At 42.9% G+C, this 26,776-nt stretch overlaps 2 protein-coding genes across 2 annotated transcripts; both read left to right on the top strand.

Annotated features, from left to right (window-relative positions):
• Positions 1-7,996: 7,996 nt before the first annotated feature.
• Positions 7,997-10,700, top strand: LOC147442284 (putative Histone-lysine N-methyltransferase ATXR5). Its single transcript, XM_086529630.1, has 6 exons — positions 7,997-8,374; positions 8,704-8,772; positions 8,861-9,090; positions 9,174-9,274; positions 9,539-9,751; positions 9,860-10,700. Exons 1-6 carry the CDS (start codon positions 8,095-8,097, stop codon positions 10,017-10,019), a joined length of 1,053 nt encoding a protein of 350 aa, XP_086385756.1. The 5' UTR covers positions 7,997-8,094; the 3' UTR covers positions 10,020-10,700.
• LOC147442283 (uncharacterized) lies at positions 10,307-11,901 on the top strand. The gene is made up of 4 exons (XM_086529354.1): positions 10,307-10,312; positions 10,427-10,501; positions 10,586-10,716; positions 10,950-11,901. Exons 1-4 carry the CDS (start codon positions 10,307-10,309, stop codon positions 11,050-11,052), a joined length of 315 nt encoding a protein of 104 aa, XP_086385480.1. The 3' UTR covers positions 11,053-11,901.
• Positions 11,902-26,776: the final 14,875 nt, after the last annotated feature.

The raw sequence follows: 26,776 nt of genomic DNA, 5'->3' as shown, positions 1-26,776 counted from the left end.
TGGTAATAGCAATGCAGCCACTTCTTATGGTTCTGTTGTGAGTGGCAAAACTTCTGTTCCTAATGCTTTTGCTGGCAGCAATTCGTCTGACAATTCTGGTGATAAGGACAAAAAGAAGATGCATTGCCATTATTGTAAAGCTAATGATCACTTGATCAAGTCGTGTCTTAAGTTGAAGGCCAAAGAGGCTAAGAAGAAAGACGGTGGTTCCACTGCAAATGCTGGTTCCACTACAAATGCAGCCATTGTTGAGTCTTCTGTGAAAGGAGACTGTGTTGCTAATGTTGATGCAGAATGGGCTTTTAGCGCAGAGTGCACTTACAATCTTGTTGTCCATGATGCATGCTTGTCAGTTGCTGCAGATTCACATGTGTGGTATTTCGATAGTGGTGCTACAAAGCACATTACCTCACGTCGTGAATTGTTTACCTCTCTCGAGTTGTCCCTCATGGGAATTCAGTCACTTGTGCCAACAATGCCTCTTATCCGGTCCAGGGAGTTGGAAAGATTGTGCTTACTGCTACAAATGGCAGCTCCTTCACACTTGTTGATGCACTTTATGTACCTGGGATCAAGAAGAATCTCTTGTTTGTATCCACACTTGCTAGACTTGGACTTGTAGTCAAATTTATGGATGACAGCTGTATAGTTCATTATCTCAGTTTTGGTGATGAAATTATTGTATCTAGCCTTTTGTGCCGTGGGCTGTATAAGCTTACTTTGTATGACAAGTGCGGGAAAAATTTTGCAAATGCTGTTGCAGATTCAAGGGCTATTTCATATGCCATGTATGTTTTGATCATCTGAATTTTGCCAGTTTGTTGCGTTTGCAAAAATCTGATATGGTTGCTTCTTTGCCGCCTCTTGAAGCACCTGTCAAACATGTTTGTGAAGGCTGCATTTTGGGTAAGATGCAGCGTCCGAAGTTTCCAAAGGATGGCTCAGTTAGGGCCACATGCAGGTTGCAGCTTCTGTATAGATGTTTGTGGGCCCACGCAAACTCCGCCCTTGGGCAATTACCTATACTTCGTGACTTTCATTGATGATTACTCCAGGCATGCATGGGTATTTCCGCTTAAAGCAAAGTCCAAAGTTTTTATGTGCTTCAAACAATTTCTGGCTATGGCTGAAAATGTATCGAAATTTACTATGGGCACCCTCCGTTCCGATCGAGGGCGGGAGTATATGTCTCATGAATTTAATGCATTTCTCTCTAGTCGTGGGATAAAACACCAATGTAGAGTGCCTTATACACCTCAGCAAAATGGTGTTGCTGAGAGGAAAAACAGGTCACTTACGGAAATGGCACGATGTATGGTCAAAAGTCAAGCTTTGCCGCATTCTTTCTGGCTTGAGGCTATCATGTGTGCCACTTATGTACTAAATAGGTGTCCTACACAAGATTTGCAGCCTATTACTCCATATGAAGCATGGCATGATAGAAAGCCTTCTATTGAGCACATGCGTGTTTTTGGCTGTTTGGCATATGCTTTGGTGCCACAAACAAAGCGCAGAAAATTGGATGATAAGGCTGTCAAATGTATTTTTGTTGGTTATAGTGCTGAAAGCAAAGGTTACAGGTTGTATCATCTACAAAAACAAAACGTATTTTGGTTTCACGAGATGTAGTGTTTGTGGAAGATTCTGTTCAGCCCTTGCTGTCATGTACTAGAGACAGTAATGTAAGCTCACAGGACATTTATGACACTTTGTTGTCTCTTTTCAGTGGTGGAAATACAAATGTAAGTTCCAATGAGGCAAATGTACAACCTATGGGGGTTTTTGAAAATGTTACAGATCAGCCTATTACTGATGCAATTGTACATGATTACTTGATGCGGAAAGGGCTGAAAATGAGGTATGCCAAAATGACTGGTACACACTTTGTGTGACAGTAAATTGGATGCACATTTGTCTACTCATACTTGTTCAGGCTCTCACCATGCATCTTATGCATCAGATTGTTATGCTTTGGCTGTGTCTAGCTTACATGATGTTGAGGAGCCTCTGTCTTTTGATGAAGCACAGAATTTAGAAAATTGGATGGCTACCATGCAATCAGAATATGATACACTTATAACAAATGACACATGGACTTTATGTGATTTGCCTCCTAGAAAAAAGGCCATGGGTACAAAGTGGGTTTACAAGTTGAAACGCAAGCCGGATGGCGAGATCTATCGCCATAAGGCTCGACTTGTTGCAAAAGGTTATGCACAACAAAAATGCATAGATTATGAAGAGACTTTTGCTCCTAGTTGTCATATGACTACTGTGCGTTTTCTATGTGCATTGGCTGCTCATTTTGGTTGGGATGTACATCAATCATACGTTGTTACTGCTTTCTTGAATGGTGACATATTTGAGGAAGTTTATGTAACGCAGCCTCGCAGTTTTGTCATAAAAGGACAAGAGGACAAAGTGTGCACATGTAAGAAGGCTTTGTATGGGTTGAAGCAATCTCCTTGTGCTTGGTATAAGAAAGCTGACACTCATTTGGTTAAACGAGGCTTTCGTAACAGTCCAACAGAAAGCACATTGTATGTAAAGCGTGAGGGTGATGTACTTGTCTTTGTGGTTCTTTATGTCGATGATTTGTTGATCACTGGACCAAATGAGAGACATATTGCTGAATTTAAGGCTGATTTGAATGCTACTTTCAAGATGAAAGATTTGGGGTTGTTGCATCATTACTTGGGTATACAGTTTAAGCAGTGTGATGGTGGTATTGCCTTGTGTCAGAAAAGTTACATAGAGACATTGCTATGAAAGTTTGGACTTGAGGATTGCAAACCTATTGCCACTCCCATGAAAACAGGTTTGAAGTTGAGTCTACATGATGCTGGCGATCCTGCTGATGTCACTCTTTAGCAAACTGTTGTTGGCTGCCTCCTTTATGTATGCAACACGAGGCCAGATATTCAGTTTGCAGTCTCACAGGTCAGCAGATTTATGCATAGCCCATGGTCTAAGCATTGGCAGGCTGTCAAGAGGATTTTCCGCTACCTTAGTGGCACTTTACATCTTGGCTTGTTTTATCCCAAGGGGGGACCATTGCCACCAGACTTACATGCTTTTTTGGACTCAGATTGGGCTGGTTGTTTTGACACGCAAGTGTCCACAAGTGGTTTTTTGTTTTGTGCTTGGCAGTTCATGTATATCATGGTTGAGCAAGAAGCAACCTACTATGGCCACTTCGAGTTGTGAGGCTGAGTACAGGGCAGTCTTCACAGCTACGGTTGAGTGTGTATGGCTTAGACACCTTATGGCTAATTTGGGTGTTGGACAGGACACTGCCAACACTATCTACACTGACAGTCAGAGCGTATTGGCAGTTGCGAGGAACCCAGTTTTTCATGCTCGCACAAAGCACATTGAGGTGCATTACCACTATGTCAGGGAGAGGCTCTCAGCAGGAGAGATCGGCTTGGCTTATGTGCCAACACATGACAACCTTGCAGATCTTTTCACAAAGGCATTGTCCCGTGAGAAGCTTGAAGCTTTCCGCAAAGCTTTGGGTTTACTCCCCTTTGTGGACTGATCATGTCCTCAGGGCATGGCACTTCCCTTTACTCATGTGCCAGCTCTCGTTCACCGCATCACTCCAGGGGGGATTTGTTACCATATACATGTGGTAGTGATGTGTGTGAACACACTAGGACCGCCGAGGCATTTTTTCCCTCTTTAGGAGGTTTTTTCCCCCGAGCATTGTATATATGTCCATCACTCTAGGGCTATCTATCTTTCTATTGAATACGAAGTAACACACTCTCTATTGTGTGCCTTGAGATTCCTTCGTCTTCTCCAAGCTGTGTGTGTTTCTCTGCAACCCTAATTCCAACATTCATATGTAAGATCTACCCTAAGCTGTGCAAGAGTTGTTCTTGACATTGTGTCCATCACAGTAAGTAGGCTCTCTCAAAAGTAGATCTCCATTGCTAAAGGTTTGTGTTCAAAGTTAGATTCTATATCTTGGTCGAGTGGAATAAACTTCCCACTAAGAAGATGATATCTAAAATAGTAAAATGACACTATGAAATTTGGAGAGCTTATAATGTACTTGCAAATTATGGACTTCTTTTGCAAAATACATCTTTTGCCCTCCAACCGTTTCCTATCCCAATTATCCTCTAAAAAGTCCAAACAAATCTGAGACTTGAAAATGAACATTATTGTGGTAGTTCTTATTTTCTCATCGAAGAAAAAATCTACAAACACTTCAATATACATAAATAGAGTGAGCCTAACAATCTTTGTAGCAATCGAATACTTGAGGGACTTCTGTATATCCTGGAACAACCTATTCCTGAAGCTTTCACTAGTTTGGGATGCTGGCAAAGACCAATCCTTGCTGTCAAACAATGGAAGGGACAAATGAGTCACACGAACCATGTAGACGATGTTTGGGATTCCAAATATGACATATTATAAAAGAATATTCCATTATCTGCAAGCTGCTTGTGCGATCTTCCTCGGTACATTTGCTCACCAATAAATGCATGGAAAGAATCAAAAATCCCAACTAAGCTCTCAACTAGTTGCCGGTCCGTCCTGTTTGATGGATAAATATCTACACCATATCGAACATGATATCAACCATAAGCCTTCAAAAATAAACATGCACTGAATGAGATATATGCTCAAAATACCATACTGTTTGTCGATGCCGTTGAAAACTAGGAAGAGTTGTTGGCAACCATAAGTCTGCATGTTGGAAAGCATGTTGTATGAGGACCTCTTTCACCAGCTTGCTTTGTGCACACACTTTAAACTCTTTAACTTGACACTTGAAAACCTCCACAAAATGATTGCGTTGCCTCCTCTTCCTCCTCTTTGTCTGCAATAGTATCCAACTCTCAATAGTTATTCTAGATTGTATCCATGATTGATCATTTGTAGTATAACTATTAAAAATGATAACAAAGTCAATTGTAGTGCTAGGCCTTCGAGAGGTAGTCATGATGTGCACTAGAATAGACAGTAGAGTTAACAAAAATATGAAAAAGGGAAGATAGTTTTGAGAGGGAAGTAGAGTTACTCAAGTTAACATTTGGATGGGAACATAGATACTGGATGGAGCCTTCAATGCAAGTTTTGAAATTCTTCGGTACAAAGTTAGTACGGTTACGGTATTTACGCTTTGAAAGTGTGACATTGTATAATTCGAATAACAAAATTTTTGTTTTTCCTTATTTTCTCAACGAGTTTTGCTCTAAAATGACAATTTTCAACGTAATGTTAGTCTCTTCCTCATTGGTCGAGCGCCACGCTCTCTCTAGAACTAAAGGCTCAAAAGTGAGTCCAAAGTTCTCCTAATGTTATCTTTTTAGCATAGTTTATATTTCTCTCAGTTCTTTGTATGTTTGATAGTGGGGTCATTGAATCCAAGAACTGTGCAAACTCAATATCAGATGATGCAGCATAGGGATCCTTGTGCAATAAGCTGATCCACTATGAGATCTTGGGTAGTGATGTGCTACATCTGCTTTGCTGTGGTGAAAGGATCTGATTGATGTAGCTTTTTGTTTGAGAGTGAAATCCACCTTCTGCTCTGACTACGTTCTTTTTGCTTCAACACATGGATGCTTGTGCTCACCAAGATGAATTGCACATCTATTGTACGTGTGCCTATCTCTAGGCAAGCAATAATAGATGGACATGTCATTATGCAATGCAAACATGCTAGTGAACCATATTCAAATGTTAGCATCTCCTTAGGGAAACACATTGAAAGATTTCCTCGCCACCACTGAGTTTTTATGCATGCACGTTCCCAAATAATAAGAGCAGTCAACATTGATACATTGAAGATGTCGAGAACATCTGCTAAATCTAACAACTCTTGGGAAGCAATCACTACTACATGTAATGTACTCTGTCCACATGTGACTGTCATGCCTTTGCTCCATTCCAACCATTCCTACTGCGCGACAAGAAGGGGATAACTCAAATGCAACATATCCATCATAATGAAATGGAATCTCATTCACCTTAAGAATTATTGTGGCTTGACAGATGGCTATGAAGAGGTTGCTTTGTGTTGGCATGTTTTGTATTAACTGAATAACGTTTTGTAGTTGCTCTTCTCCACCCTTCAATATTATTGGGCTACTTTGCTCTGAGTCTGCAACAAAGAGTGTGGTTATTTACATATTCACAACTTTGAAGAATTGGTATTTTGCATGATCTAGAATGTATAGAAGCTCACCATCACTATTGTGCATAGCTTCTATAATTAGATCTTCCCCAATCAGCTATAGAGGTGCAATGTGATTGTGCCCCATAAGATTTCAACATGTTGTTTGAGAACAAACACTTTGAGCTCATAAAACCTGCTCTCTAATTGCAAAAGCAAGTTCTACCCACAACATGGCCCAAAGATTATAATCTATCTCCCTAGCAGTGCCCGACCAAAAAAAAAAAATGTGTGCTTGTTATTGCTACTTATTTGGAAGCTGTTTTTACATAAACATAAAACTATTTAAAATATTCATATAATAGAGAATTCTCACATTGTTTCTCTGTTTAAAATCTAGTTCAAGTGTAGCATCCATCTAAAGTGGCCTCTCACAAATGATGGCCAAGAAATGAGTACATTGGCAACAACTAAGCCGCTGAATTTTAATGATGAGTGGTTACTAGAACCAACTTTCGGTGTCATCATGAAATTTAATGATGAGTGGAAACCAATCAATTGTTAGCATTGATTTTCAAGATCACGCCCAAGGCACAATGACAACTTACACTATAGTGGGATGTTAATGGCCAATTTTTTTAAAAAAATGGGGCGTATTTCTTCCAATAGACCACATGAGGTTGTTTTCTCTGCGTTTTTTCTATGGTCCTTATGCTGTGGAAAGAATGTCGAGATTAAGTGATGGCAAGCAGGGGCAGTCAAGGCACCTACCTACTAGGTACTCTAGTCCCTTTTTTTGAAGCTCGTTTTAACTATTTTTTGTCTGTAACACCCCTATCACCAATGATAGGGTGTACAAAAAGCTCAGCCCCGTTGCCCAAAGAAAATTTTGTGGCTTGTTTTAGCAGTAGTGTCATGTCAACTTTGGCCACCAATGATCAACAACAACAACAACTATCCGTATCTTAATCGTAATAGTAGATCATGCAACCACCACCATGTCCATGTGCACCCATTTGACATCCAAACAATATGAAGCGGGAGATAATAGTTTTCTTTATGTAGAAAGGTTGGGACTAGGGGTATGCAATCTCTAGTCTTCAAGTCTTGTTGCACACATATGTCAAGGGCACTAATGATGAGTGATATGTATGGCAACTAATTAATGTTGGAATATTCAAAGCAAGCTGCATCTTATATGCCCCATGATGTGACTCACCGCGGACATGCTACATTTAGCTAAGGGCAGGCCTTAAAGTTGACTCCCTCCCTTAGATTTTGGTTAAATATATACGACTCCTGGTCTACATTTATCGAGCTTCAAATTACACTCAGCCTATAAAAGTTGGGCGTCAATCGATTTTTGAGTTGTGCAGGTCAAATGACGCTTAACATTGTACGATACTATGTCACTACAATAGAACAAGTGACACCTCTACACATACATGCATTCATAATAAACATTTGAAACATGAGAGAGCTCATATTCAAAATTGCATAGTATTTTGAAGTATCTAACCTTGACATAATAAGAATACACAAGTTACAACACTATATATACACACACACACACACATATATATATATATATATATATGTATATGTATAAGTGACACCTTATTCCTTACACTTGGGAGTCTAATGACACCTTGTCCCTAGTAAGAAAGTTTCACGGGGAAGCTTTTGTGGACCATTTTAGCCTTCATTTGATGCCCAAAATGTCAATGACACCCAAAATGGCCTCCAAATTTAAGGCCCGGCTAAGGGTGCCCCGGATCGTAAGAAGATTCCCATTAATGAGAATTTTCAATAAATTGGGTTATGTTAGGTGCGACCCATGCAATGCAAGAAGGCGCGAAAACCTCTATCCCGCCAAAATTGTCCCGAGAAGTACCCACGGGTGTTGACAACACCTTGTGCGAAGCCAAGCTGGTTGTGGAGCTTGCTTCAACCTACGTATGGCTCGCAGAAGTAGCAGGAGCAGCAAGCGCGTGTTGGCTGCTGATCCCGGAATTGGGTTCTCATTGCAGTTAACTTGCAAGGAAAAAACCCAAACGGACAATGGAGACATCGCCTGCCAGCTCTGTAAGCTTGGTGATCGGGAAAACCAGCTTCTTCTTTGCGATGGCTGTGACCGTGGCTTTCATTCGACGTGCCTCCGTCCCATCGTCTTTCGCATTCCCTCTGGGTCCTGGCTTTGTCCCCTTTGCTCCTCCTCACATCGTGGATCCATCACAGGTTTGAATCACTCATGCTAAACTTCCTCCTCTCCTTGTTTCCCTGTGTGTGTAAACTTGTTTTGTGTCTGCGATGGCTTTGCAAATATCTCGTTTTTGGGGTTTTCTGTGCATTATGCATCAGTTTCCTGTTGCTGGCAACCCGTTTCCAACAGTAATAGAGGTTTTCATGTGCGTAGGTTCACATTGTGTGTGTGTGTGTGTGTGTGTGTGTGTGTGTGTGTGTGTGTGTGTGTGTGAGGCATTGTTTCTTTATTGTCTGGTTTTTCCGTCTTTTTCGCTTGGTTCAACCAATATTTCTCCGATTGATGCCTTATGTGGTCTTATCAGATTTTCCCCTTGTACAAACCAAGATAATTGATTTCTTCAGGATACAGCGTCCTTTTGATCTTGCTGAAGGTACGGCTTATCCCATCATCATCCTCTTGCCTTTGTGCAACTTATATGCTCCATGCATGACAACCAATGATGCAAACAATTTGCACAGGTGCGAGAAAACGTAGGAAAACAAATTCCGGCATTTTTTTAAAGAAGAAAAGCAGAAGGCTGCTCGCTTTCACTCCGTCAAAAGACCCATCACAGAGATTGAAGCAGATGGCTTCTCTAGCAACTGCCATGACAAATTCTGGGGTGGAGTACAGCGATGTGCTTACTTATATGCCTGGCTTGGCTCCAAGGTCTGCAAATGATGCCAGCTTGGAGAAAGGGGGGATGCAGGTGAAAAATGGGTGTAGCTCTGTGCCTTAAGTTTTTCATGGAAGCTTAACCACCGCCTTCTTAAATGTGTGTGCTTCATGCAGGTCATGAGCAAAGAGGACAAAGCTTCATATGATCAATGCAAGGAGATGTCTAGAGGAGGTGCTTGCCCTCCTTTGATGGTCACCTTTGATTCTCACGAAGGGTACGTACCTTTTGAATTTTTCTGAATGCCACTTCCAACTACTGGGATGGTATTGGTGAAACAATAGTTTGCCTTCAACAATAGGACCTGGCAAAGGCACAATAGAATCTTTTCAACTTTATATTAAGCTCTATTCCACGGTGCCACAATACCAAGCAGACAGTCAGCATAGACCATGGGCCGGGAATGGTGTTGTATGTCATATAATAAATATACTTGAGCATTGAGGATCTAATCACCATTGTTGTTATGTCTTACTTGCAGTTTTGTAGTGGAAGCTGATGGTTTGATCAAGGACTTGACTATCGTAGCAGAGTATACGGGGGATGTAGACTACATGAGCAAGCGAGAAAATGATGATGGAGATAGCATTATGGGCTTGCTTTTTACTGAGTCGAGTAGCAATGACCTGGTTATTTGCCCCGACAAGCGGGGCAACATAGCTCGATTTGTATCTGGTATCAATAATCACACCAGGTACTTGCGAATCGCGATGTGCATATTTGTTATGTCGAAGAAGTATACATCTGACTGGTTTATATGCACAACCTTACCTCATACAGAAGTAATCGTCTTTTGTTGCAGAGAAGGAAGGAAGAAACAGAACCTTAAGAGTGTGAGGTTCAATATCAATGGCAAGGCCCATGCTCTGCTGATTGCCATTCGTGACATACACAAAGGAGAGCGGCTGTATTACGACTATAATGGCTACCAACACGATTACCCAACTGAGCATTTTGTATAGCAAGGCCGAGGGCTTGAAGCTCATCATCAAGCTGCTCTTCAGTGAAAGATGGCTATCAATTCTTCCTTGTGTACTTACGAAATCACTAATGTATACAGTGAGTGCTTGTTAGAGCTCTTGCACTCATCAAAATAGTAGCAGATCACTTTCCTGACTTCGAGATGCGGGAGTTCCATTTGAGCAGGCAATTCACACGAGTCCTATAAGATCAGCGGGTTCGATTAGCATGTCTAGGCGTTGTATCTATAGCGCTTTGTCATCAAAATGCGTCAGTTAAAACTGCTATCATGGCAGTTTTTTACACATATCTCTAACCTCTTGAGTTATTGACCAGTGTATTGGGCAAGTCTACAAGTTAATCTTTCAGTTTAATGGGAATGCTGCTTGGTTGTGTACAATAAGCTTAGCCTATACTCGAGGGTTCTTACTCAGAGACAGTGCATTCAGCCAGGCTGGTATGGCTCTACTGTTTCTTGTGGCAGGTAGTGACTAAATGTCAATGCATTTACTACTCTGATGTCAGGGATAAAACAAGTAGAATGACTCCTTTTGTATCCTTGTTAAAGGTGCAAGTGTGGGGAGATGCAACACGTCGGTCTGCTGTCGAGTCATCGCCACATGAGCTGGTAGCAGCATCGGCTGTACAACAAGGGTCCCAAAGAAGAGGCGTAAAAGAGGGTCTCTACAAGAACCCTGGGTAGCTAGTTTGCTGTTAGGCAATTTCCTTATCGGTTCAACTAGATAGCCTTAAGTTCTTGCTCTTTTACTTGGACTGCTATAAAGGCGATAGGCCCCCAATGCCCCAGCTGTGTGTCAGCCTAGTGCAGTCGAGCATCAGCTACAATCAGTTGTATCTCTTTATTTCCATTTTGTCTATGATGTTACTGTCTTTCGCAGTCTTGGCAGTGATGCCTCTTGTTTGCACTGCAGGGTTCAGGAGATCAATGTAAGTACACCGGGAGGTATGATGTCAACAAGGAAGCCATTGCTATCTAAAATCCAAACAGGGGATCTTGGTTGGGTGGTACCCTGAAAACTCAACTGGACACAGGAGTTGGACTAAGGGCGGAAAAAAGCCATACATGGCTCTAGTAGCTGATGGAATGCATGTGGCTTTGGGAATTCACGAGGGGGGCCAAGTTGCCAACGTGCACGCTATTTAAGGTAAAGCAGGCAGACCTCTCTCTCTCTCTCTCTCTCTCTCTCTCTCTCGCTCTCGCGCGCGCGCGGTCGACGGTGAGGGCAAAGGCGATGGTGGTGGAGGGCTGACGTGGACTTTAGACGAGGAGAGGGTAAGGGAGGATATCAAAAATTACACAACAAGAAACAGTATGTGGTAAATATGTGGACGATTCTACAAAAGTAGTAAAAGGTAGAATCTATCGATGATGCTCGAAAGTTGAAATGGTAGCAGCGCTCGAAAGAAACCTAGCTTTAGTGTAATCCCACCTACAAATTTTAAAATTTACCTCTAAATTTTATATTTGAAGGGGATAAAACCTACAAAATTTTGAAAAAAATTAGTGTAATTCAATGTTACAACCTTCAAATTTTGTCAATTTACCTTTGTTGTTTCAAATATGTAGGTTTGTCAAGTTTTTGGAAAAATGTTTTTTTTGAGCACTGAATGGAAGTGGCAAACTAGAGTGCTTCGTTAGCTATGTTCCATCGAATTGACATCGAACAAAACATTGGAAACAGAGATAGAGATAGAGAGAGAGAGAAGAGAGATTTCATGAAAGAGTGTTAGATTTTTTTATTTGAGAGCGTTTGGGATACCAATCTTCGTGGTTCAATGGTGTACCTCCACAAAAATTGATTATTGAACGTAATACTTCAGAGAAATACCTCGCCAAAAACCACAAGGAGTGTTAAATGTAATGTCAAGCTCAATGTTCATGATTATACAAAATGTTAATGTTATTGTTTGTTGTTTCATTTTTATGTTTCAAAACAAAGAAAACATGCAAATCTCCTTACATGGGAGAGTTTGCACAATCTTCTCAAATTTTTATAATACAAAAGAATGTGCCATTCTTACGACAGCGTGCAATTTTCAATGCGTTCATTAATTGCGTTCTTAGTGTCAAAAATCAAAAAACGATAATGCTTACTCATCGTAGGATTGAATGTCCATCGCCAATGGACTTCTTTGCATCAATGATGTTGGGCATCTCTTGCACTTAACTCGCTACAAAAGACGACACCCTAGGAAGGATACCCTTCAAGAAGTTTTGTGCTATTGTGAGGACACCACATTTTGTATACATATCAATCAAACCACCACCAAGCATGAAATTGTATCCCCAACAAACGTAGCGATCATATCGGGAATTATGATATCTATGGTTGCGTACGTGATTGCATCTGTTGACTTGCATGCCTTCTAGATTCTTGTGTAAGCGTAGTTGATTGCATCTCGATAGAGACCCTTCTTGCCACATGCCTTCAAGATGCATATGTGTGTGATTGCATTTGGAGAGAGGTCCCCTCTCTACATCTGTTGAAAACAAAAGAGGCCTTTTTGGGCCTGCTCTTGTTGTGTGTATCCCGTAATCAATGCGCTCCAAGAGACAACATTTGGGAAAGAGACCCTGTCTGCAATTGCATTTGTTGTCCCACATGCCTTCGAGATGCTTGTATAGGCATAGGTGATTGCATCTGGAGAGACCTTGTCTGCCATTGAGACAAGAAGCTCCTCAGGCACGTTTTGTGAGGCCCTCTCTTTGCATCCAACAGCCTCACTAGCAAAATAATTGTGAATTATTGTGCCAATACAAGCTTGTGCAGAGCTGCATGGCTTCATGCATGCATACATGATTGCATCTGGAGAGAGGCCCTTGCTTCGCATCTGCTAAAAACAAAATAGAGCTTTTTGGCCCCACCCTTGTGGAGCAAATCATGCAAACAACGCATTCCAAGAGTCCACTCATGACATGAAGCTCCTCGAGCACTTGCGTAGAGCCACATGCCTTCAAGAGCAAAGTATAGGTGATTGAATTTGGAGAGATATACTTGCTTTGCATCCGTTGAAAACAAACTAGAGCTTTCTTGCCCTGCTCTTGTTGCGCACATCCCGCAATCTGTGCATTCCAAGGGGCGACATTCTGGACAGAAAACTTCTCTAGCACTTTTTGTGCTCTCTCAAGCACACCATATTTGGCACACTTATTGACCAAGACAGTCCCAAGCATGGCATTTCTTTCAACAGCCATGTTCTTGTTGTGTACATCCCGAAATCAATGGGCATTTTAAGAGGCAACATTCCGGACATGCCTTCATGCATGCATACATATTGCATCTGGAGAGAGGCCCTCGCTTCGCATCTACTAAAAACAGAATAGAGGTTGTTGGCCTTGCCCTTGTGGAGCAAATCATTCGATCGGAGCATTTCAAGAGTCCACACTTAGGACATGAACCTCCTCGAACACTTGTGTAGAGCCACATGCCTTGACTAACTTTGGAGAGATAGACTTGCTTTGCATCCACTAAAAACAACCTACAGCTTTCTTGCCTTGCTCTTGTTGCGCACATCTCGCAATCAATGCGTTCCAAGGGGCAACAGTCTGGACAAAAAATTGTAGCACTTTTTGTGCTCTCTCAAGCACACCACATTTCGCATACATATCGACCAAGACAGTCACAAGCATGGCATCTTATTTCAACAACCATCTTCTTGTTGGGCACATCCCGTAATCAATGCATTTCAAGAAGCAACATTTTGGATATGCCTTCATGCATGCATACATGATTGCATCTAGAGAGAGGCCCTTGCTTCGCATCTGCTAAAAACAGAATAGAGCTTGTTGGCCCTGTCCTTGTGGAGCAAATCATTCGATCAGCGCATTCCAAGAGTCCACACTCAAGACATGAAGCTCCTCGAACACTTGCATAGAGCCACATGCCTTGACTAAATTTGGAGAGATATACTTGCTTTGTATCCGCTAAAAACAACCTAGAGATTTCTTGCCCTGCTCTTGTTGCGCACATCCCACAATCAGTGCATTTCTAGGGGCGACATTCCGGACAGAAAACTGCTCTAGCTTTTTTTGTGCTCTCTCAAGCACACCACATTTGGCGTACATATCAACTAAGACAGTCCCAAGCATGGCATTTTCTTTCAATAGCCATGTTCCTATTCTACACAACCTGTAATCAATCCATTTCAAGAGGCGACATTTTGGACAGGATGCTCCTCAAGCACCTCTTGTGCCCATATCAGCTTCTTGCATGGAGCTACATGCCTTCATGCATGTGTATGTGATTGCATCTGGGGAGAGGCCCTCACTTCAAATCTGCTGGAAACAGAATAGAGCTTGCTGGCCCTGCCCTTGTGGAGCAAATCATGCAATCAGCATATTCTAAGAGTCCACACTCAAGACACAAAGCTCCTCGAGCACTTGCGCAAAGCCACATGCGGTGAATGAATTCGAAGAGATATAATTTGCTTTGCATCCGCTAAAAACAACCTATAGCTTTCTTGCCGTGCTCTTGTTGCGCACATCCCGCAATCACTGCATTCCAAGGGGCGACATTCCGGATAGAAAACTGCTCTAGCACTTTTTGTGCTCTGTCAAACACACCACATTTGGCATACATATTGACCAAGATAGTCCCATGCATGGCATCTTCTTTCAACAACCATGTTCTTGTTGTGCACATTCCGGGATCAATGCATTTCAAGAGGCGACATTCCGGACAGGAAGCTACTCAAGCACTTTTTGTGCCCATAACAGCTTCTTCAATAGAGCTACTTTCCGGACATGAAGGTCCTTAGGCACGCTTTGTGCTTTCTGAAATGCACCACATTTAGCATACGTATCGACCAAGGCATTGCCAAGCACGACAATGTCTTGCAACAGCCCTTGACTAACAATATGAGAGTGAATTTTCAAGCCCATATCAACAGCGGACAGCTTCCGGCGCGACCCATGTCGGGCATATGCTGCAGTCATAATGTTCCAAGAGACAACTTTCCGCACCACATTTGCCACACATATCGACCAAGGCATTGCCAAGCACGACAATTTTTTGCAACAGCCACTATTAAAGAGAATTTTCAAGCCCATATCAACATCTTGCGTACAGCCACATGCCTTCAAGATGCATGCGTGTGTGATTGCATCTGGAGAGAGGCCCCCTTTGTGCATCTGCTGAAAACAACCGAGAGCTTTCTAGCCCTGCTCCTATTGCGTGTATCCCGCAATCAATGCACTCCAAGAGACGGCATTCGGGAGAGAGACCCTGCCTGCGATTGCATCTGTTGTCCCGCATTCCTTCGAGATGCCTGCATAGGCGTAGGTGATTGCATCTGGAGAGACCCTGCTTGCCATTGAGATAGGAAGCTCCTCAGGCACGTTTTGTGAGGCCCTCTCTTTGCATCCAACAGCCTCTCACTAACAATATAATTGTGAATTTTTGTGCCAATACATGGTTGTGTAGAGCTACATGGCTTCATGCATGCATACATGATTGCATCTGGAGAGAGGCCCTTGCTTCGCATCTGCTAAAAACAAAATAGAGCTTTCTCGCCTTGCCCTTGTGGAGAAAGTCATGCAATCAACTCATTCCAAGAGTCCACACTCATGACATGAAGCTCCTCGAGCACTTGCGTAGAGCCACATGCCTTCAAGACGAAAGTATAGGTGACTGAATTTGGAGAGATATACTTGCTTTGCATCCATTGAAAACAACCTAGAGCTTTCTTGCCCTACTCTTGTTGCGCACATCCCGCAATCAGTGCATTCCAAGGGGCGATATTCTGGACAGAAAACTTCTCTAGCACTTTTTGTGCTCTCTCAAGCACACCATATTTGGCATACATATTGACCAAGACAGTCCCAAGCATGGCATCTTCTATCAGCAGCCATGTTCTTGGTGTGTACATCCCGTAATCAATGGGCATTTCAAGAGGCAACATTCCGGACATGCCTTCATACATGATTAAATGATTGCATCTGCAGAGAGGTCATCGCTTTGCATCTACTAAAAACAGAATAGAGCTTGTTGGCCCTGCCCTTGTGGAGCAAATCATTCGATCAGCACATTCCAAGAGTACACACTCAGGACATGAAGCTCCTCGAACACTTTCATAGAGCCACATGCCTTGACTAAATTTGGAGAGATATACTTGCTTTGCATCCGCAAAAAACAACCTAGAGCTTTCTTGCCCTGCTCTTATTGCGCATATCCCGCAATCAGTGCAATACAAGGGGCGACAGTCTGGACTGAAAACTGCTCTAGCACTTTTTGGGCTGTCTCAAGCACACCACATTTGGCATACATATCGACCAAGACAGTCCCAAGCATGGCATCTTATTTCAACAGCCATCTTCTTGTTGGGCACATCTCGTAATCAATGCATTTCAAGAGCAACATTCTGGACATGCCTTCATGCATGCATACATGATTGCATCTAGAGAGAGGCTCGCTTCGCATCTGCTAAAAACAGAATAGAGCTTGCTGACCCTGTCCTTATGGAGCAAATCATTTGATCAACGCATTCCAACAGTCCACACTCAAGACATGAAGCTCCTCGAACACTTGCATAGAGCCACATGCCTTGACTAAATTTGAAGAGATATACTTGCTTTGCATCCGCTAAAAACAACCTAGATATTTCTTGCCCTGCTCTTGTTGCGCACATCCCGCAATCAGTGCATTCCAAGGGGCGACATTTCGGACAGAAAATTGCTCTAGCTTTTTTGTGCTCTCTCAAGCACACCACATTTGGCGTACATATCAACTAAGACAGTCCCAAGCATGGCATTTTATTTCAATAGCCATTTTCCTATTCTGCACAATCTGTAATCAATCCATTTCAAGAGGCAACATTTTGGACAGGAGGCTCCTCAAGCGCCTCTTGTGCCCATATCAGCTTCTTGCGTGGAGCTACATGCCTTCATGCATGTGTACGTGATTGCATCTGGAGAGAGGCCCTCGCTTCACATCTGCTGAAAACGGAATAGAGCTTGCTGGCCCTACCCTTGTGGAGCAAATCATGCAATCAACACATTCTAAGAGTCCATACTCAGGACACAAAGCTCCTCGAGCACCTCTTGTGCCCATATCAGCTTCTTGCGTGGAGCTACATCCCTTCATGCATGTGTACGTGATTGCATTTGGAGAGAGGCCCTCGCTTCACATCTGCTGAAAACAGAATAGAGCTTGCTGGCCCTGCCCTTGTGGAGCAAATCATGCAATCAGCACATTCTAAGAGTCCACACTCAGGACACAAAGCTCCTCGAGCACCTCTTGTGCCCATATCAGCTTGTTGCGTGGAGCTACATACCTTCATGCATGTGTATGTGATTGCATCTAGAGAGACGCCCTCGCTTCACATCTGCTGAAAACATAATAGAGCTTGCTGGCCCTGCCCTTGTGGAGAAAATCATGCAATCAGCACATTCTAAGAGTCGACACTTAGGACACAAAGCTCCTCGAGCACTTGCGCAAGGGCCACATGCGGTGAATGAATTCGGAGAGATATACTTTGCTTTGCATCTACTAAAAACAACCTACAGCTTTCTTGCCCTGCTCTTGTTGCGCACATCTTGCAATCAGTGCATTCCAAGGGGCAACTTTCCGGATAGAAAACTGCTCTAGCACTTTTTGTGCTCTCTCAAACACACCACATTTGGCATACATATTGACCAAGACAGTCCCATGCGTGGCATCTTCTTTCAACAGCCATGTTCTTGTTGTGCACATTCCGCGATCAATGCATTTCAAGAGGCGACATTCCGGAGAGGAAGCTGCTCAAGCACTTTCTGTGCCCATAACAGCTTCTTCAATAGAGCTACTTTCCGAACATGAAGCTCCTCAGGCATGCTTTGTGCTTTCTGAAGTGCACCACATTTAGCATACGTATCGACCAAGGCATTGCCAAGCACGATAATGTCTTGCAACAGCCCTTGACTAACAATATGAGAGTGAATTTTCAAGCCCATATCAACAGCGGACAGCTTCCGGCGCGACCCATGTCGGGCATATGCTGCAGTCATAATGTTCCAAGAGACAACATCCCACACCACATTTGCCATACATATCGACCAAGGCATTGCCAAGTACGGAAATTTTTTGCAACAACCACTATTAAAGAGAATTTCAATCCCATATCGACATCTTGCGTACAACCACATGCCTTCAAGATGCATGCGTATGTGATTGCATCTGGAGAGAGGCCCCCTCTTTGCATCAGTTGAAAATAACCGAGAGCTTTCTGGCCCTGCTCCTATTGCGTGTATCCCGCAATCAATGCACTCCAAGAGATGGCATTCGGGAGAGAGACCCTGCCTGCCTACGATTGCATCTATTGTCCAGCATGCCTTCGAGATGCCTGCATAGGCATAGGTGATTGCATCTGGAGAGACCCTGCGTGCCATTGAGATAGGAAGCTCCTCAGGCACGTTTTGTGAGGCCCTCTCTTTGCATCCAACAGCCTCTCACTAACAATATAATTGTGAATGTTTGTGCCAATACAAGCTTGTGTAGAGCTACATGGCTTCATGCATGCATACATGATTGCATCTGGAGAGAGGCCCTTGCTTCGCATATGCTAAAAACAAAATAGAGCTTTCTCGCCCTGCTCTTGTGGAGCAAATCATGCAATCAACGCATTCCAAGAGTCCACACTCATGACATGAAGCTCCTCGAGCACTTGCATAGAGCCACATGCCTTCAAGACGAAAGTATAGGTGACTGAATTTGGAGAGATATACTTGCTTTGCATCCGCTGAAAACAACCTAGAGATTTCTTGCCCTGCTCTTGTTGGCAATTAGTGCATTCCAAGGGGCGATATTCTGGACAGAAAACTTCTCTAGCACTTTTTGTGCTCTCTCAAGCACACCATATTTGGTATACATATTGACCAAGACAGTCCCAAGCATGGCATCTTCTTTCAGCAGCCATGTTCTTGTTGTGTACATCCCGTAATCAATGGGCATTTCAAGAGGCAACATTCTGGACATGCCTTCATGCATGCATACATGATTGCATATGGAGAGAGGCCCTCGCTTCGCATCTACTAAAAACAGAACAGAGCTTGCTGGCCCTGCCCTTGTGGAGCAAATCATTCGATCAGCGCATTCCAAGAGTACACACTCAGGACATGAAGCTCCTCAAACACTTGCGTAGAGCCACATGCCTTGACTAAATTCTGAGAGATATACTTGCTTTGCATCCGCAAAAAACAACCTAGAGCTTTCTTGCCCTGCTCTTGTTGCGCACATCCCGCAATCAGTGCATTCTAAGGAGTGACAGTCCGGACTGAAAACTGCTCTAGCACTTTTTGGGCTCTCTCAAGCACACCACATTTGGCATACATATCGTCCAAGACAGTCCCAAGCATGGCATCTTATATCAATAGCCATGTTCTTGTTGGGCACATCCCGTAATCAATGCATTTCAAGAGGCAACATTCTGGACATGCCTTCATGCATGCATATATGATTGCATCTAGAGAGAGGCCCTCGCTTTGCATTTGATAAAAACAGAATAGAGCTTGTTGGCCCTGCTTTTGTGGAGCAAATCATTCGATCAGTGCATTCCAAGAGTCCACACTCAGGACACAAAGCTCCTCGAGCACTGGAATTGGAGCTCATCTCTTGAGACAGCTAATTCCAGTGTTGAAGAATTTCAGCTACTTAGAGAAGGAAGAGTTCAGATAGCAGACTAGACAGAAATCAGTGACTAGACTGAAATATGAATACTGAAATGAGAATCAGACTTAAAGACTGGAATAAAGTTCAGATTCAGATTCAGAAGACTGTCGAGAAGTCAGTATCACTGGAATATATATATATATCATGATTGAGATTACAATGAATATGATTACAGAGAAAGAAAGTGTAGCCGAGAATACTGCCACTGATGCTCAAGTGCAATTATAGCTCAAAGCGCTAATACAAGTGATAACAATTGCCCCCCGATATCAAAGTAATGGGCCTTATTTATATGCTTCGGGTTTACCGTAGTAATTACTAAGTGATTCACTGCCCATCTTCTAAGAACACGTTCCCACATGGTGACGCGCCAGTCGTCTACATCCTTCCCTTCTTTCTTGAATTTTGGTAAGATTCCAAAATTTCTGAAAAATCCATTGTCTGGTTCTGATGTGGAATTGAAAAATCCATCATCTGGTTTTGATGCTGACAATCCATCTTCTGGTGGATTGTCAGAGTCTGACATTGAGAAGATGGTGAAGGATGCAGAGCTCTAGAAAAGAGCACTATCTTTTCGAGAGGCAGCTCAAAAGGCCAAGGTGGAGCTGTCATCTCTCCGTGCCTCTGCTGAGAAGAAAAGTTGCCCCTGAATTCTGAGATAGAACTACCCAGTATCCTTCCATTGGACCGTCTTCCTTTTGCCCTTGCTCTTTGACCGTGTTGGTGCCTGAGAAGTCCCAGCATCAGCATTCTCCTTCTGAATCAGTCGGTAAATGGCCTCCTGCTCAAGCTAATCCCTCCGGTCTGTGGTCATCTCTACCTCATAAGGTGTGAGAGAATGATATGTTTTGGTGTCAGGATCATAGAGTGTACACCTGCCCTTGCTCAATCTGGTTATGGCCAGTTTATGACAATGCGAAGCAATATGGATCCATCCTTCGGGAAGAGGCTGATTGGTTTTGACGCGAGCTTCGAAAAGAATCTCAGCCATCTCCCTGTACTGCGGTGCCAAACCCGGCTTTGCTGCAATGTCTTTCTTAGGCAGTTTGGAAGATTCGACCGTGAGCTGTAGTAGCTGATTAGTAATCTTAGTCAATCCTCTGACCTGAATCTTCCACTGGCCCATACATAGCTGAATCCTGTGTAGCTCTTCCTTCATTGCCTGGATGTCATTGATTTGAAGAGCATCATTGAGCAATGTCTGCCAAGTCTTCCATTCCACAGTTGATCGCTCATACCAATCCCTAAGCTCATCAGTTATTTTGAAATATGTGAGTCGATCAACTGGTTCTTGATGTTGAGGATACAGCGATAGAAAAAATCTTGGCAACTCAGTTTCGCTTGCTGGAACAGCATACAAGAGAACTGGAGAATCAGGCACAAATTCTAGGAAATTCAGAACTGCCTGGTTCTCTTGTTGCATCATCTTCCTAGTAATTCTTACTAGCTGGAATAGGGTTCGGAGAGCAGTTGCCTGTGCTCCTACTGACATTCGCCTTTGGGGTCCTCTGCTAGTGGTTGTCTGGTCCTTCGGGATAGCTTTCACTCTCTGGTCCAAAACACCTCTGGCAGTTTGCAGTTGTACCAGAACATCCCTAAGTTGGACCCTAACATCCTTCATACAGCGAGCGGTAAGTTGGTTTGTTACCCAGCAGAAGTTCCAGTTCTAGAGCTAAAGAGTGACAATCTGCAGTAGATTGTCTTTGCCAGTGCGGGTTTACCACTTTCTCATCAGCATTGAGTATCCATTCTGGAACTCGTTCCAACAGCTGAACTGTATTGGGATGCGCAGGTAGTTTGCAGGCTTCTTTATCATGGAAAGCAGCAGATTTCCAATGTTCCACCATTTCCCTGGCTCCCACATATAATCTTTGGAACCTTTCTAAATCAGTCCATAGAGCATCATCCTCCAGATACTGTCTGGTGATGGAGTCTTGTTGATGTCTCAGCTGCTTATTCAAGGTAATGAGCTGCAATGAATGTTGATGATCATTCACTGGTCCTTCATCCTTAACCTTCATTTTTCCTTTAGCCTCTCTGTTGTGATGGGACTGATTAGTTGGCCCATCTCCAGTGTTACTGGGCTACTGTTCTTCAGTCTGCTGATGACCGACTGTTGTTCTGTTTCCTGTCTTTCCTGCTGTTCCTCAGTCTGGTCTGGTTGGTCTGGCTGTGACTGGCCTCCTTCATCTGGCCGTGTCCCACCAGTACCAGGTCCTGGGGGTGGAGATGGTGGTGGAGCATCATCATCATCCTGTGTATGCCCGGCTTCTTGATCATCCTCCTCCTTATCAGCTTCATCTTCTTCTTCTTCTTCATCCTCCTCTGGGGATGTCTGCTGCTCAATATAATCCATGATGGCTTGGTTCATCAAAGCATTGTTGAACTCACTCACCTTGTCCTGTAAATCACTTTGCAGACTTGACTTTGAATTTTCAAAATCAAAAACAGCATTGCCTGCGGGGTTCAAGATTTCAGACAAGCTATTGTAGATGTATCTGTCCGTCAGCGAACGCTTCAGAGCTGTATAGTGTAATAGCAGCTTTCTAAATTCTGCCCGCTTCGTTCTGAGCCCCATTTCAGCTCGCTCGGCAGCTCTCGATGCTTCATTCCTTTGACTCTTTATGATCATAATTTCAGACTCAGCTTTAGCTAACTTTTTGTTCAACAACTCCTGAGCTCTTTCTGATTGAGCTTCCAATACCTTGTGTTGTATGTTCTGCACTTCCTGGGCTTTCTGGAGTGTGGCAATCTGATGTTGTGCTTCTGCCAAGTCAGCTTTAAGTTTTTTAACTTCATCTTCTGATCCAACAGCCTCCACCAATTGTCCCATACAGTTGACAATGGTATTCCAAGAGGACTGTATCAGTACTGAACATCTGTCTTTGACCGTTGTTGGATCAGAATCAATTGGTTCATATATTGCCACAGGAGCCACATAAGGTAGAGATGCATAATCAGTTTTGGTGAGTAAGAGATGCCCTCTCAATTTCTGAGTTTGCATTTGCTATAACTTATCCTTTTTAACCAGTTGCAGAGGGTTTTGAGAAATGACAGGAACTGTTTGTGACATAGTTGAGAAAGCTGGACCTTTCCCCTTATCCAGTTGATTCTTGCCTTTGTCCCCTGATTGGTCTGGTACCTTTGCCTCAGTGACTGGCTTTATCTGATCTTTCCCAGTAGCACTAGTAGCAACTGTATGTTTGACAACTGTCTAATCAAGTACAGTTGTCTCAATGCTCGCTGCCTTTACTTGGCTTTCGATTTGCTTCAAGAATTCACTGCTTTTGGTCAGTGTAATTCTTGGTTTCTTTGAACTACTAGCTTCCTCTGTAGTAGCTTTCCTTTTCAGGTCATTGGAAATTGTTTGACTGTCCGTTTCCTCGTCGTTTGAGGACAGTTCAATTTTCTTAGGTTCAGAAATAGGCTGCTCACTCCAAGCCAGCTTTACCTGCTCATTAACATCTGTAGCAGTAGCCCAATACAGAAATTTCCAGACATACCATGCCTTGAAAACAGTTTGAGATTTCAACTTGGCAGTCTGTTGAAGTACATTATGCGAGAGTATTTGACACAGGTTGATATGGACTTGTGGATCCAGTATCTTGGCCAACAGCATAGAAAATAATTTTTCTGACACATAAGTTGGGTTATTCTTAAGACTGACTGCTTCGGCTACAAACCTGTAAGTAGCGGAGGCTTCCAGTCCTGCTACTGGAACTCCTTGAGCACTTGCCTTGCGCTTCTTTCGAGCTGCTTCATCCTCCTTTAGAGCAATACTTATTTGCTGCGTAGTTGCCACCGATGGTTTAGGCTCATTGGGCATCCGAAATGCAAATGCAATGGCTTCTGGTGTCACTTACACCCTCCTATTACTTATCATAGCACTGCTGTTTTCTGCATCAAAGGAATTAAGAACTTGCTTGATGATCCCTGCATCAAAAGCAATCCTTGTCGCTTGCAATACAACTCGCAGATCCCAGAGTTGTAGCAGAGTCATTGCATGATCAGTAAAGACATATCGTTGGATTTTACTGTATGGAAAAACAGGAAGGCTTTCCTTTGCCTTTGCAACAATAGCCTGGGTTTCTTCAAGAGTTTCCTGCATCTTCTCTGAACGTTTCCTTCTACCCATACACTGTGAGGTCGATGACGATGAAACAGACGAAGGCGAAGAGGACTTACTTGTGTTAAAGCCGTTGCCTGGTGTCGCTAGTAAGGTTGTCTGACAGTCAGCTGTCTCGTCAGAGGTTGAAGTTTGCGGCTGTAGTGAAGAAACCTCGGAGCTTGGCGATGGCGAATGGTTGACAGGAGGAAAACGTCGCGCAGGAGATTTATGAGGAAAAATGATAACTCTCCTGACTGTTATACGTGTTCGCGCCATAAAAGCTCCACCACTTGCCGCACCTAGACTTGTGTGCGTCGTTGCTGACGTGGCAAACATGCATTGGACAAGACTGCAACCCATCCTTGTAATAATTATCACTGGCATACCATTTGACCGTTGGCCACTTAAAATTTGAAAAATGTGTTCATACTGGTTTTGAACTTATTCCCACTCTGGCTGGACCATATTGGTAGGGTGAAAGCATGTTAACCTGTCATGCTTTTTCATGTCCCGGACAATGCTAACTAGCACAATTTTGACATATGTTAACTAGTACAATAACTTGAGCTACATCTCTAAGATCTATGACATATGATATATCAATAGAAAGCACTTGAAACAAGGAATCCAAATGTACAACCTCCGACAAATTTTGATATTATTTGTAAAAAATTTACCGGACGCCCAACTTTTCGAAGATGTGCTAACTTGAAACTGCTAACTAGCACAAAAAGCGCGACAGGTTAACATGCTTTCACCCGGTACTGGTTCTTAAATCAGCCTGATCTGATTCTTCAGGTACTGGTTCTGAAGCTGGAACTGGTTGCACATGGAAAAGACCAAAAATATCTGACTCTGGTATCTCTTGATCAACAACCTCCAGTTCCTTAGTGACTTCTTCTAACCCAGTTTCTCTGGTCTCTGAGTAATAAAGTTTGATCTTTGCTCCATTATATACTCCCGGCAACATCAGTCCCGATAAGTCTTTTAATCTGACTGTGCCATTGGAGAAGACCCAATCAACCTCAAAAGGTCCTGCCAAGGCAATCTTCAAATTCGGCTTCTTTGGACCCAGTCTTGATTGATATAGAAGCACTAAGTCTCCTTTCTGGAATTCTTGGACTTTAATTCGGCGATCATGCCAGTGCTTCCTTCTTTGTTGAACAATTTCCTGTTCCAATATAGATCTTTGCCTGAGTTCATCTAACTGCATCAGTTCATCCAGTCTTTTCTTAAGATTATGGTTGAAGTCTAGTCCATACTTTACAGCCATTCTCAGACTGGGGATTATAAACTCCATAGGAACCACAGCTTCAGTGCCATACACCATTCTGAATGGTGTCATTCCAGTAGTTACCTTATAAGCTGTCCTATAAGCCCAGAGAGCAGTCTGAAGCTTCAAATCCCACTGGTCTGGTTTCTTTTGTACCACCTTAGTGAGAATAGTCTTAATTGTCTTATTGCTACTTTCAGCCTATCCATTGCATCTGGGATAGTAAGGAGTAGATTTCTGATGCTTGACTGAAAGCATATCCAATAGGATTTCCATAGTATCATTGATGAAATGTGTCCCTTGATCGGTCACAATTTTCACTGGACATCCATATCGACAGACAATATTCTCAAACAGAAATCTTGCAGTTGACTTGGCTGTGTTTTTAGGAAGAGCCTTAGCTTCAACCCACTTTGTAACATAACAAGTAGCCATCACGATGTACTTGTTCTTCCTGGGAGTCACCTTCTTAAAAGGTCCCATAAAATCCAATCCCCATTTCATGAATACTCCCAATGGTTTGCAGCTATTGGTCGGCCCATTCTCTGGCATATATCACAAGTTTTACAAAAGCTTCTCACATCAGCAATCATTGTTTGCCACCACAGACATGCTTGCCGAATCTTCTTGTAGGTTACTTCGTTGGAAAAGTGTCCACTAGACTCTCCATTATGTGCCTCTGAGATAACTTGCATTCTTCCCTCCATTGGAACACATCCGAAGTATACCATCCACACCCAATCGATAAAGTACTCCCCCAATGATGGTATATTTCAGGCTTTTTATGATCAGAGCCTTCTTCTGATTCTGTTTCCAATCTTCTGGAAAGGCACCTTGGGAAAGGAATTGATAAATATCATACCATTCAGGATCCACTGATTCTTCTACTTCTAACTGAAATAAATCAGCATCCACTGGTTCATCTCTCAGAGGTGATTCTGAATATCCTTCTGTACTTCTGGAAAGGAAGTCAGCTCCACAGTGGTTTCGGCCAGGCTTATGGAAAATTCTGAATTCAAATTCTATAAGAAACATCATCCATCTTATCAGCCTGCCTTGAATAATGACTTTGTTAATCAGAAACAGAAGAGCTTGATGATTTACATAAAAATGGAATAACTTCCCCAATAGGTAATGCCTGAACTTTATAGCGCTAAAAACCATTCCGAGGGCTTCTCTTTCAGTAGTCGTATAGCCTTGTTCAGCCTGACTGAATCTCCGACTAGCAAAATAGACCGGATAGTCTGTCCTGCCATCTGGCTGAGCTAATATTGCCCCCATTGCCAATCCTGAAGCATCTACGTGTACATAAAAAATAATATCCCAATTCGGCTGCCTGAGGACTGGTTTGCTGGTAATGGCTTTTTTCAAATTCTGGAAACTCTCCTCACATTCAGCAGTCCAATTGAACTTACTGATCTTCTTTGTAAGCTCATATAGTGGTACTGCTTGAGAAGCAAATTTGTGTACAAATCTTCTATAAAAATTCATACCCCAAGAAAGAACTCAACTCAGAAGCAGTTCTAGGAGCTTTAGCTTGCTGGACACATTGTATTTTGTCATTGGCCATTTCTATTCCAATGCGGGAAACCACATGTCCCAGTAGTTTTCCCTTCCAAACGAGAAATACTGATTTAAATGGATTCAAGCAAATCCTTTTCTCCTGACAGCGTTTAAAAACCATCTCTAGGAATAGAAGGTGTTGTTCCTCAG

Source organism: Adiantum capillus-veneris, chromosome 14 (genome assembly GCF_014529385.1).
Source record: "Adiantum capillus-veneris isolate H3 chromosome 14, ASM1452938v2, whole genome shotgun sequence".
Taxonomy (NCBI): Eukaryota; Viridiplantae; Streptophyta; class Polypodiopsida; order Polypodiales; family Pteridaceae; genus Adiantum; species Adiantum capillus-veneris.
This window is presented reverse-complemented; position numbering and strand designations above follow the sequence as displayed.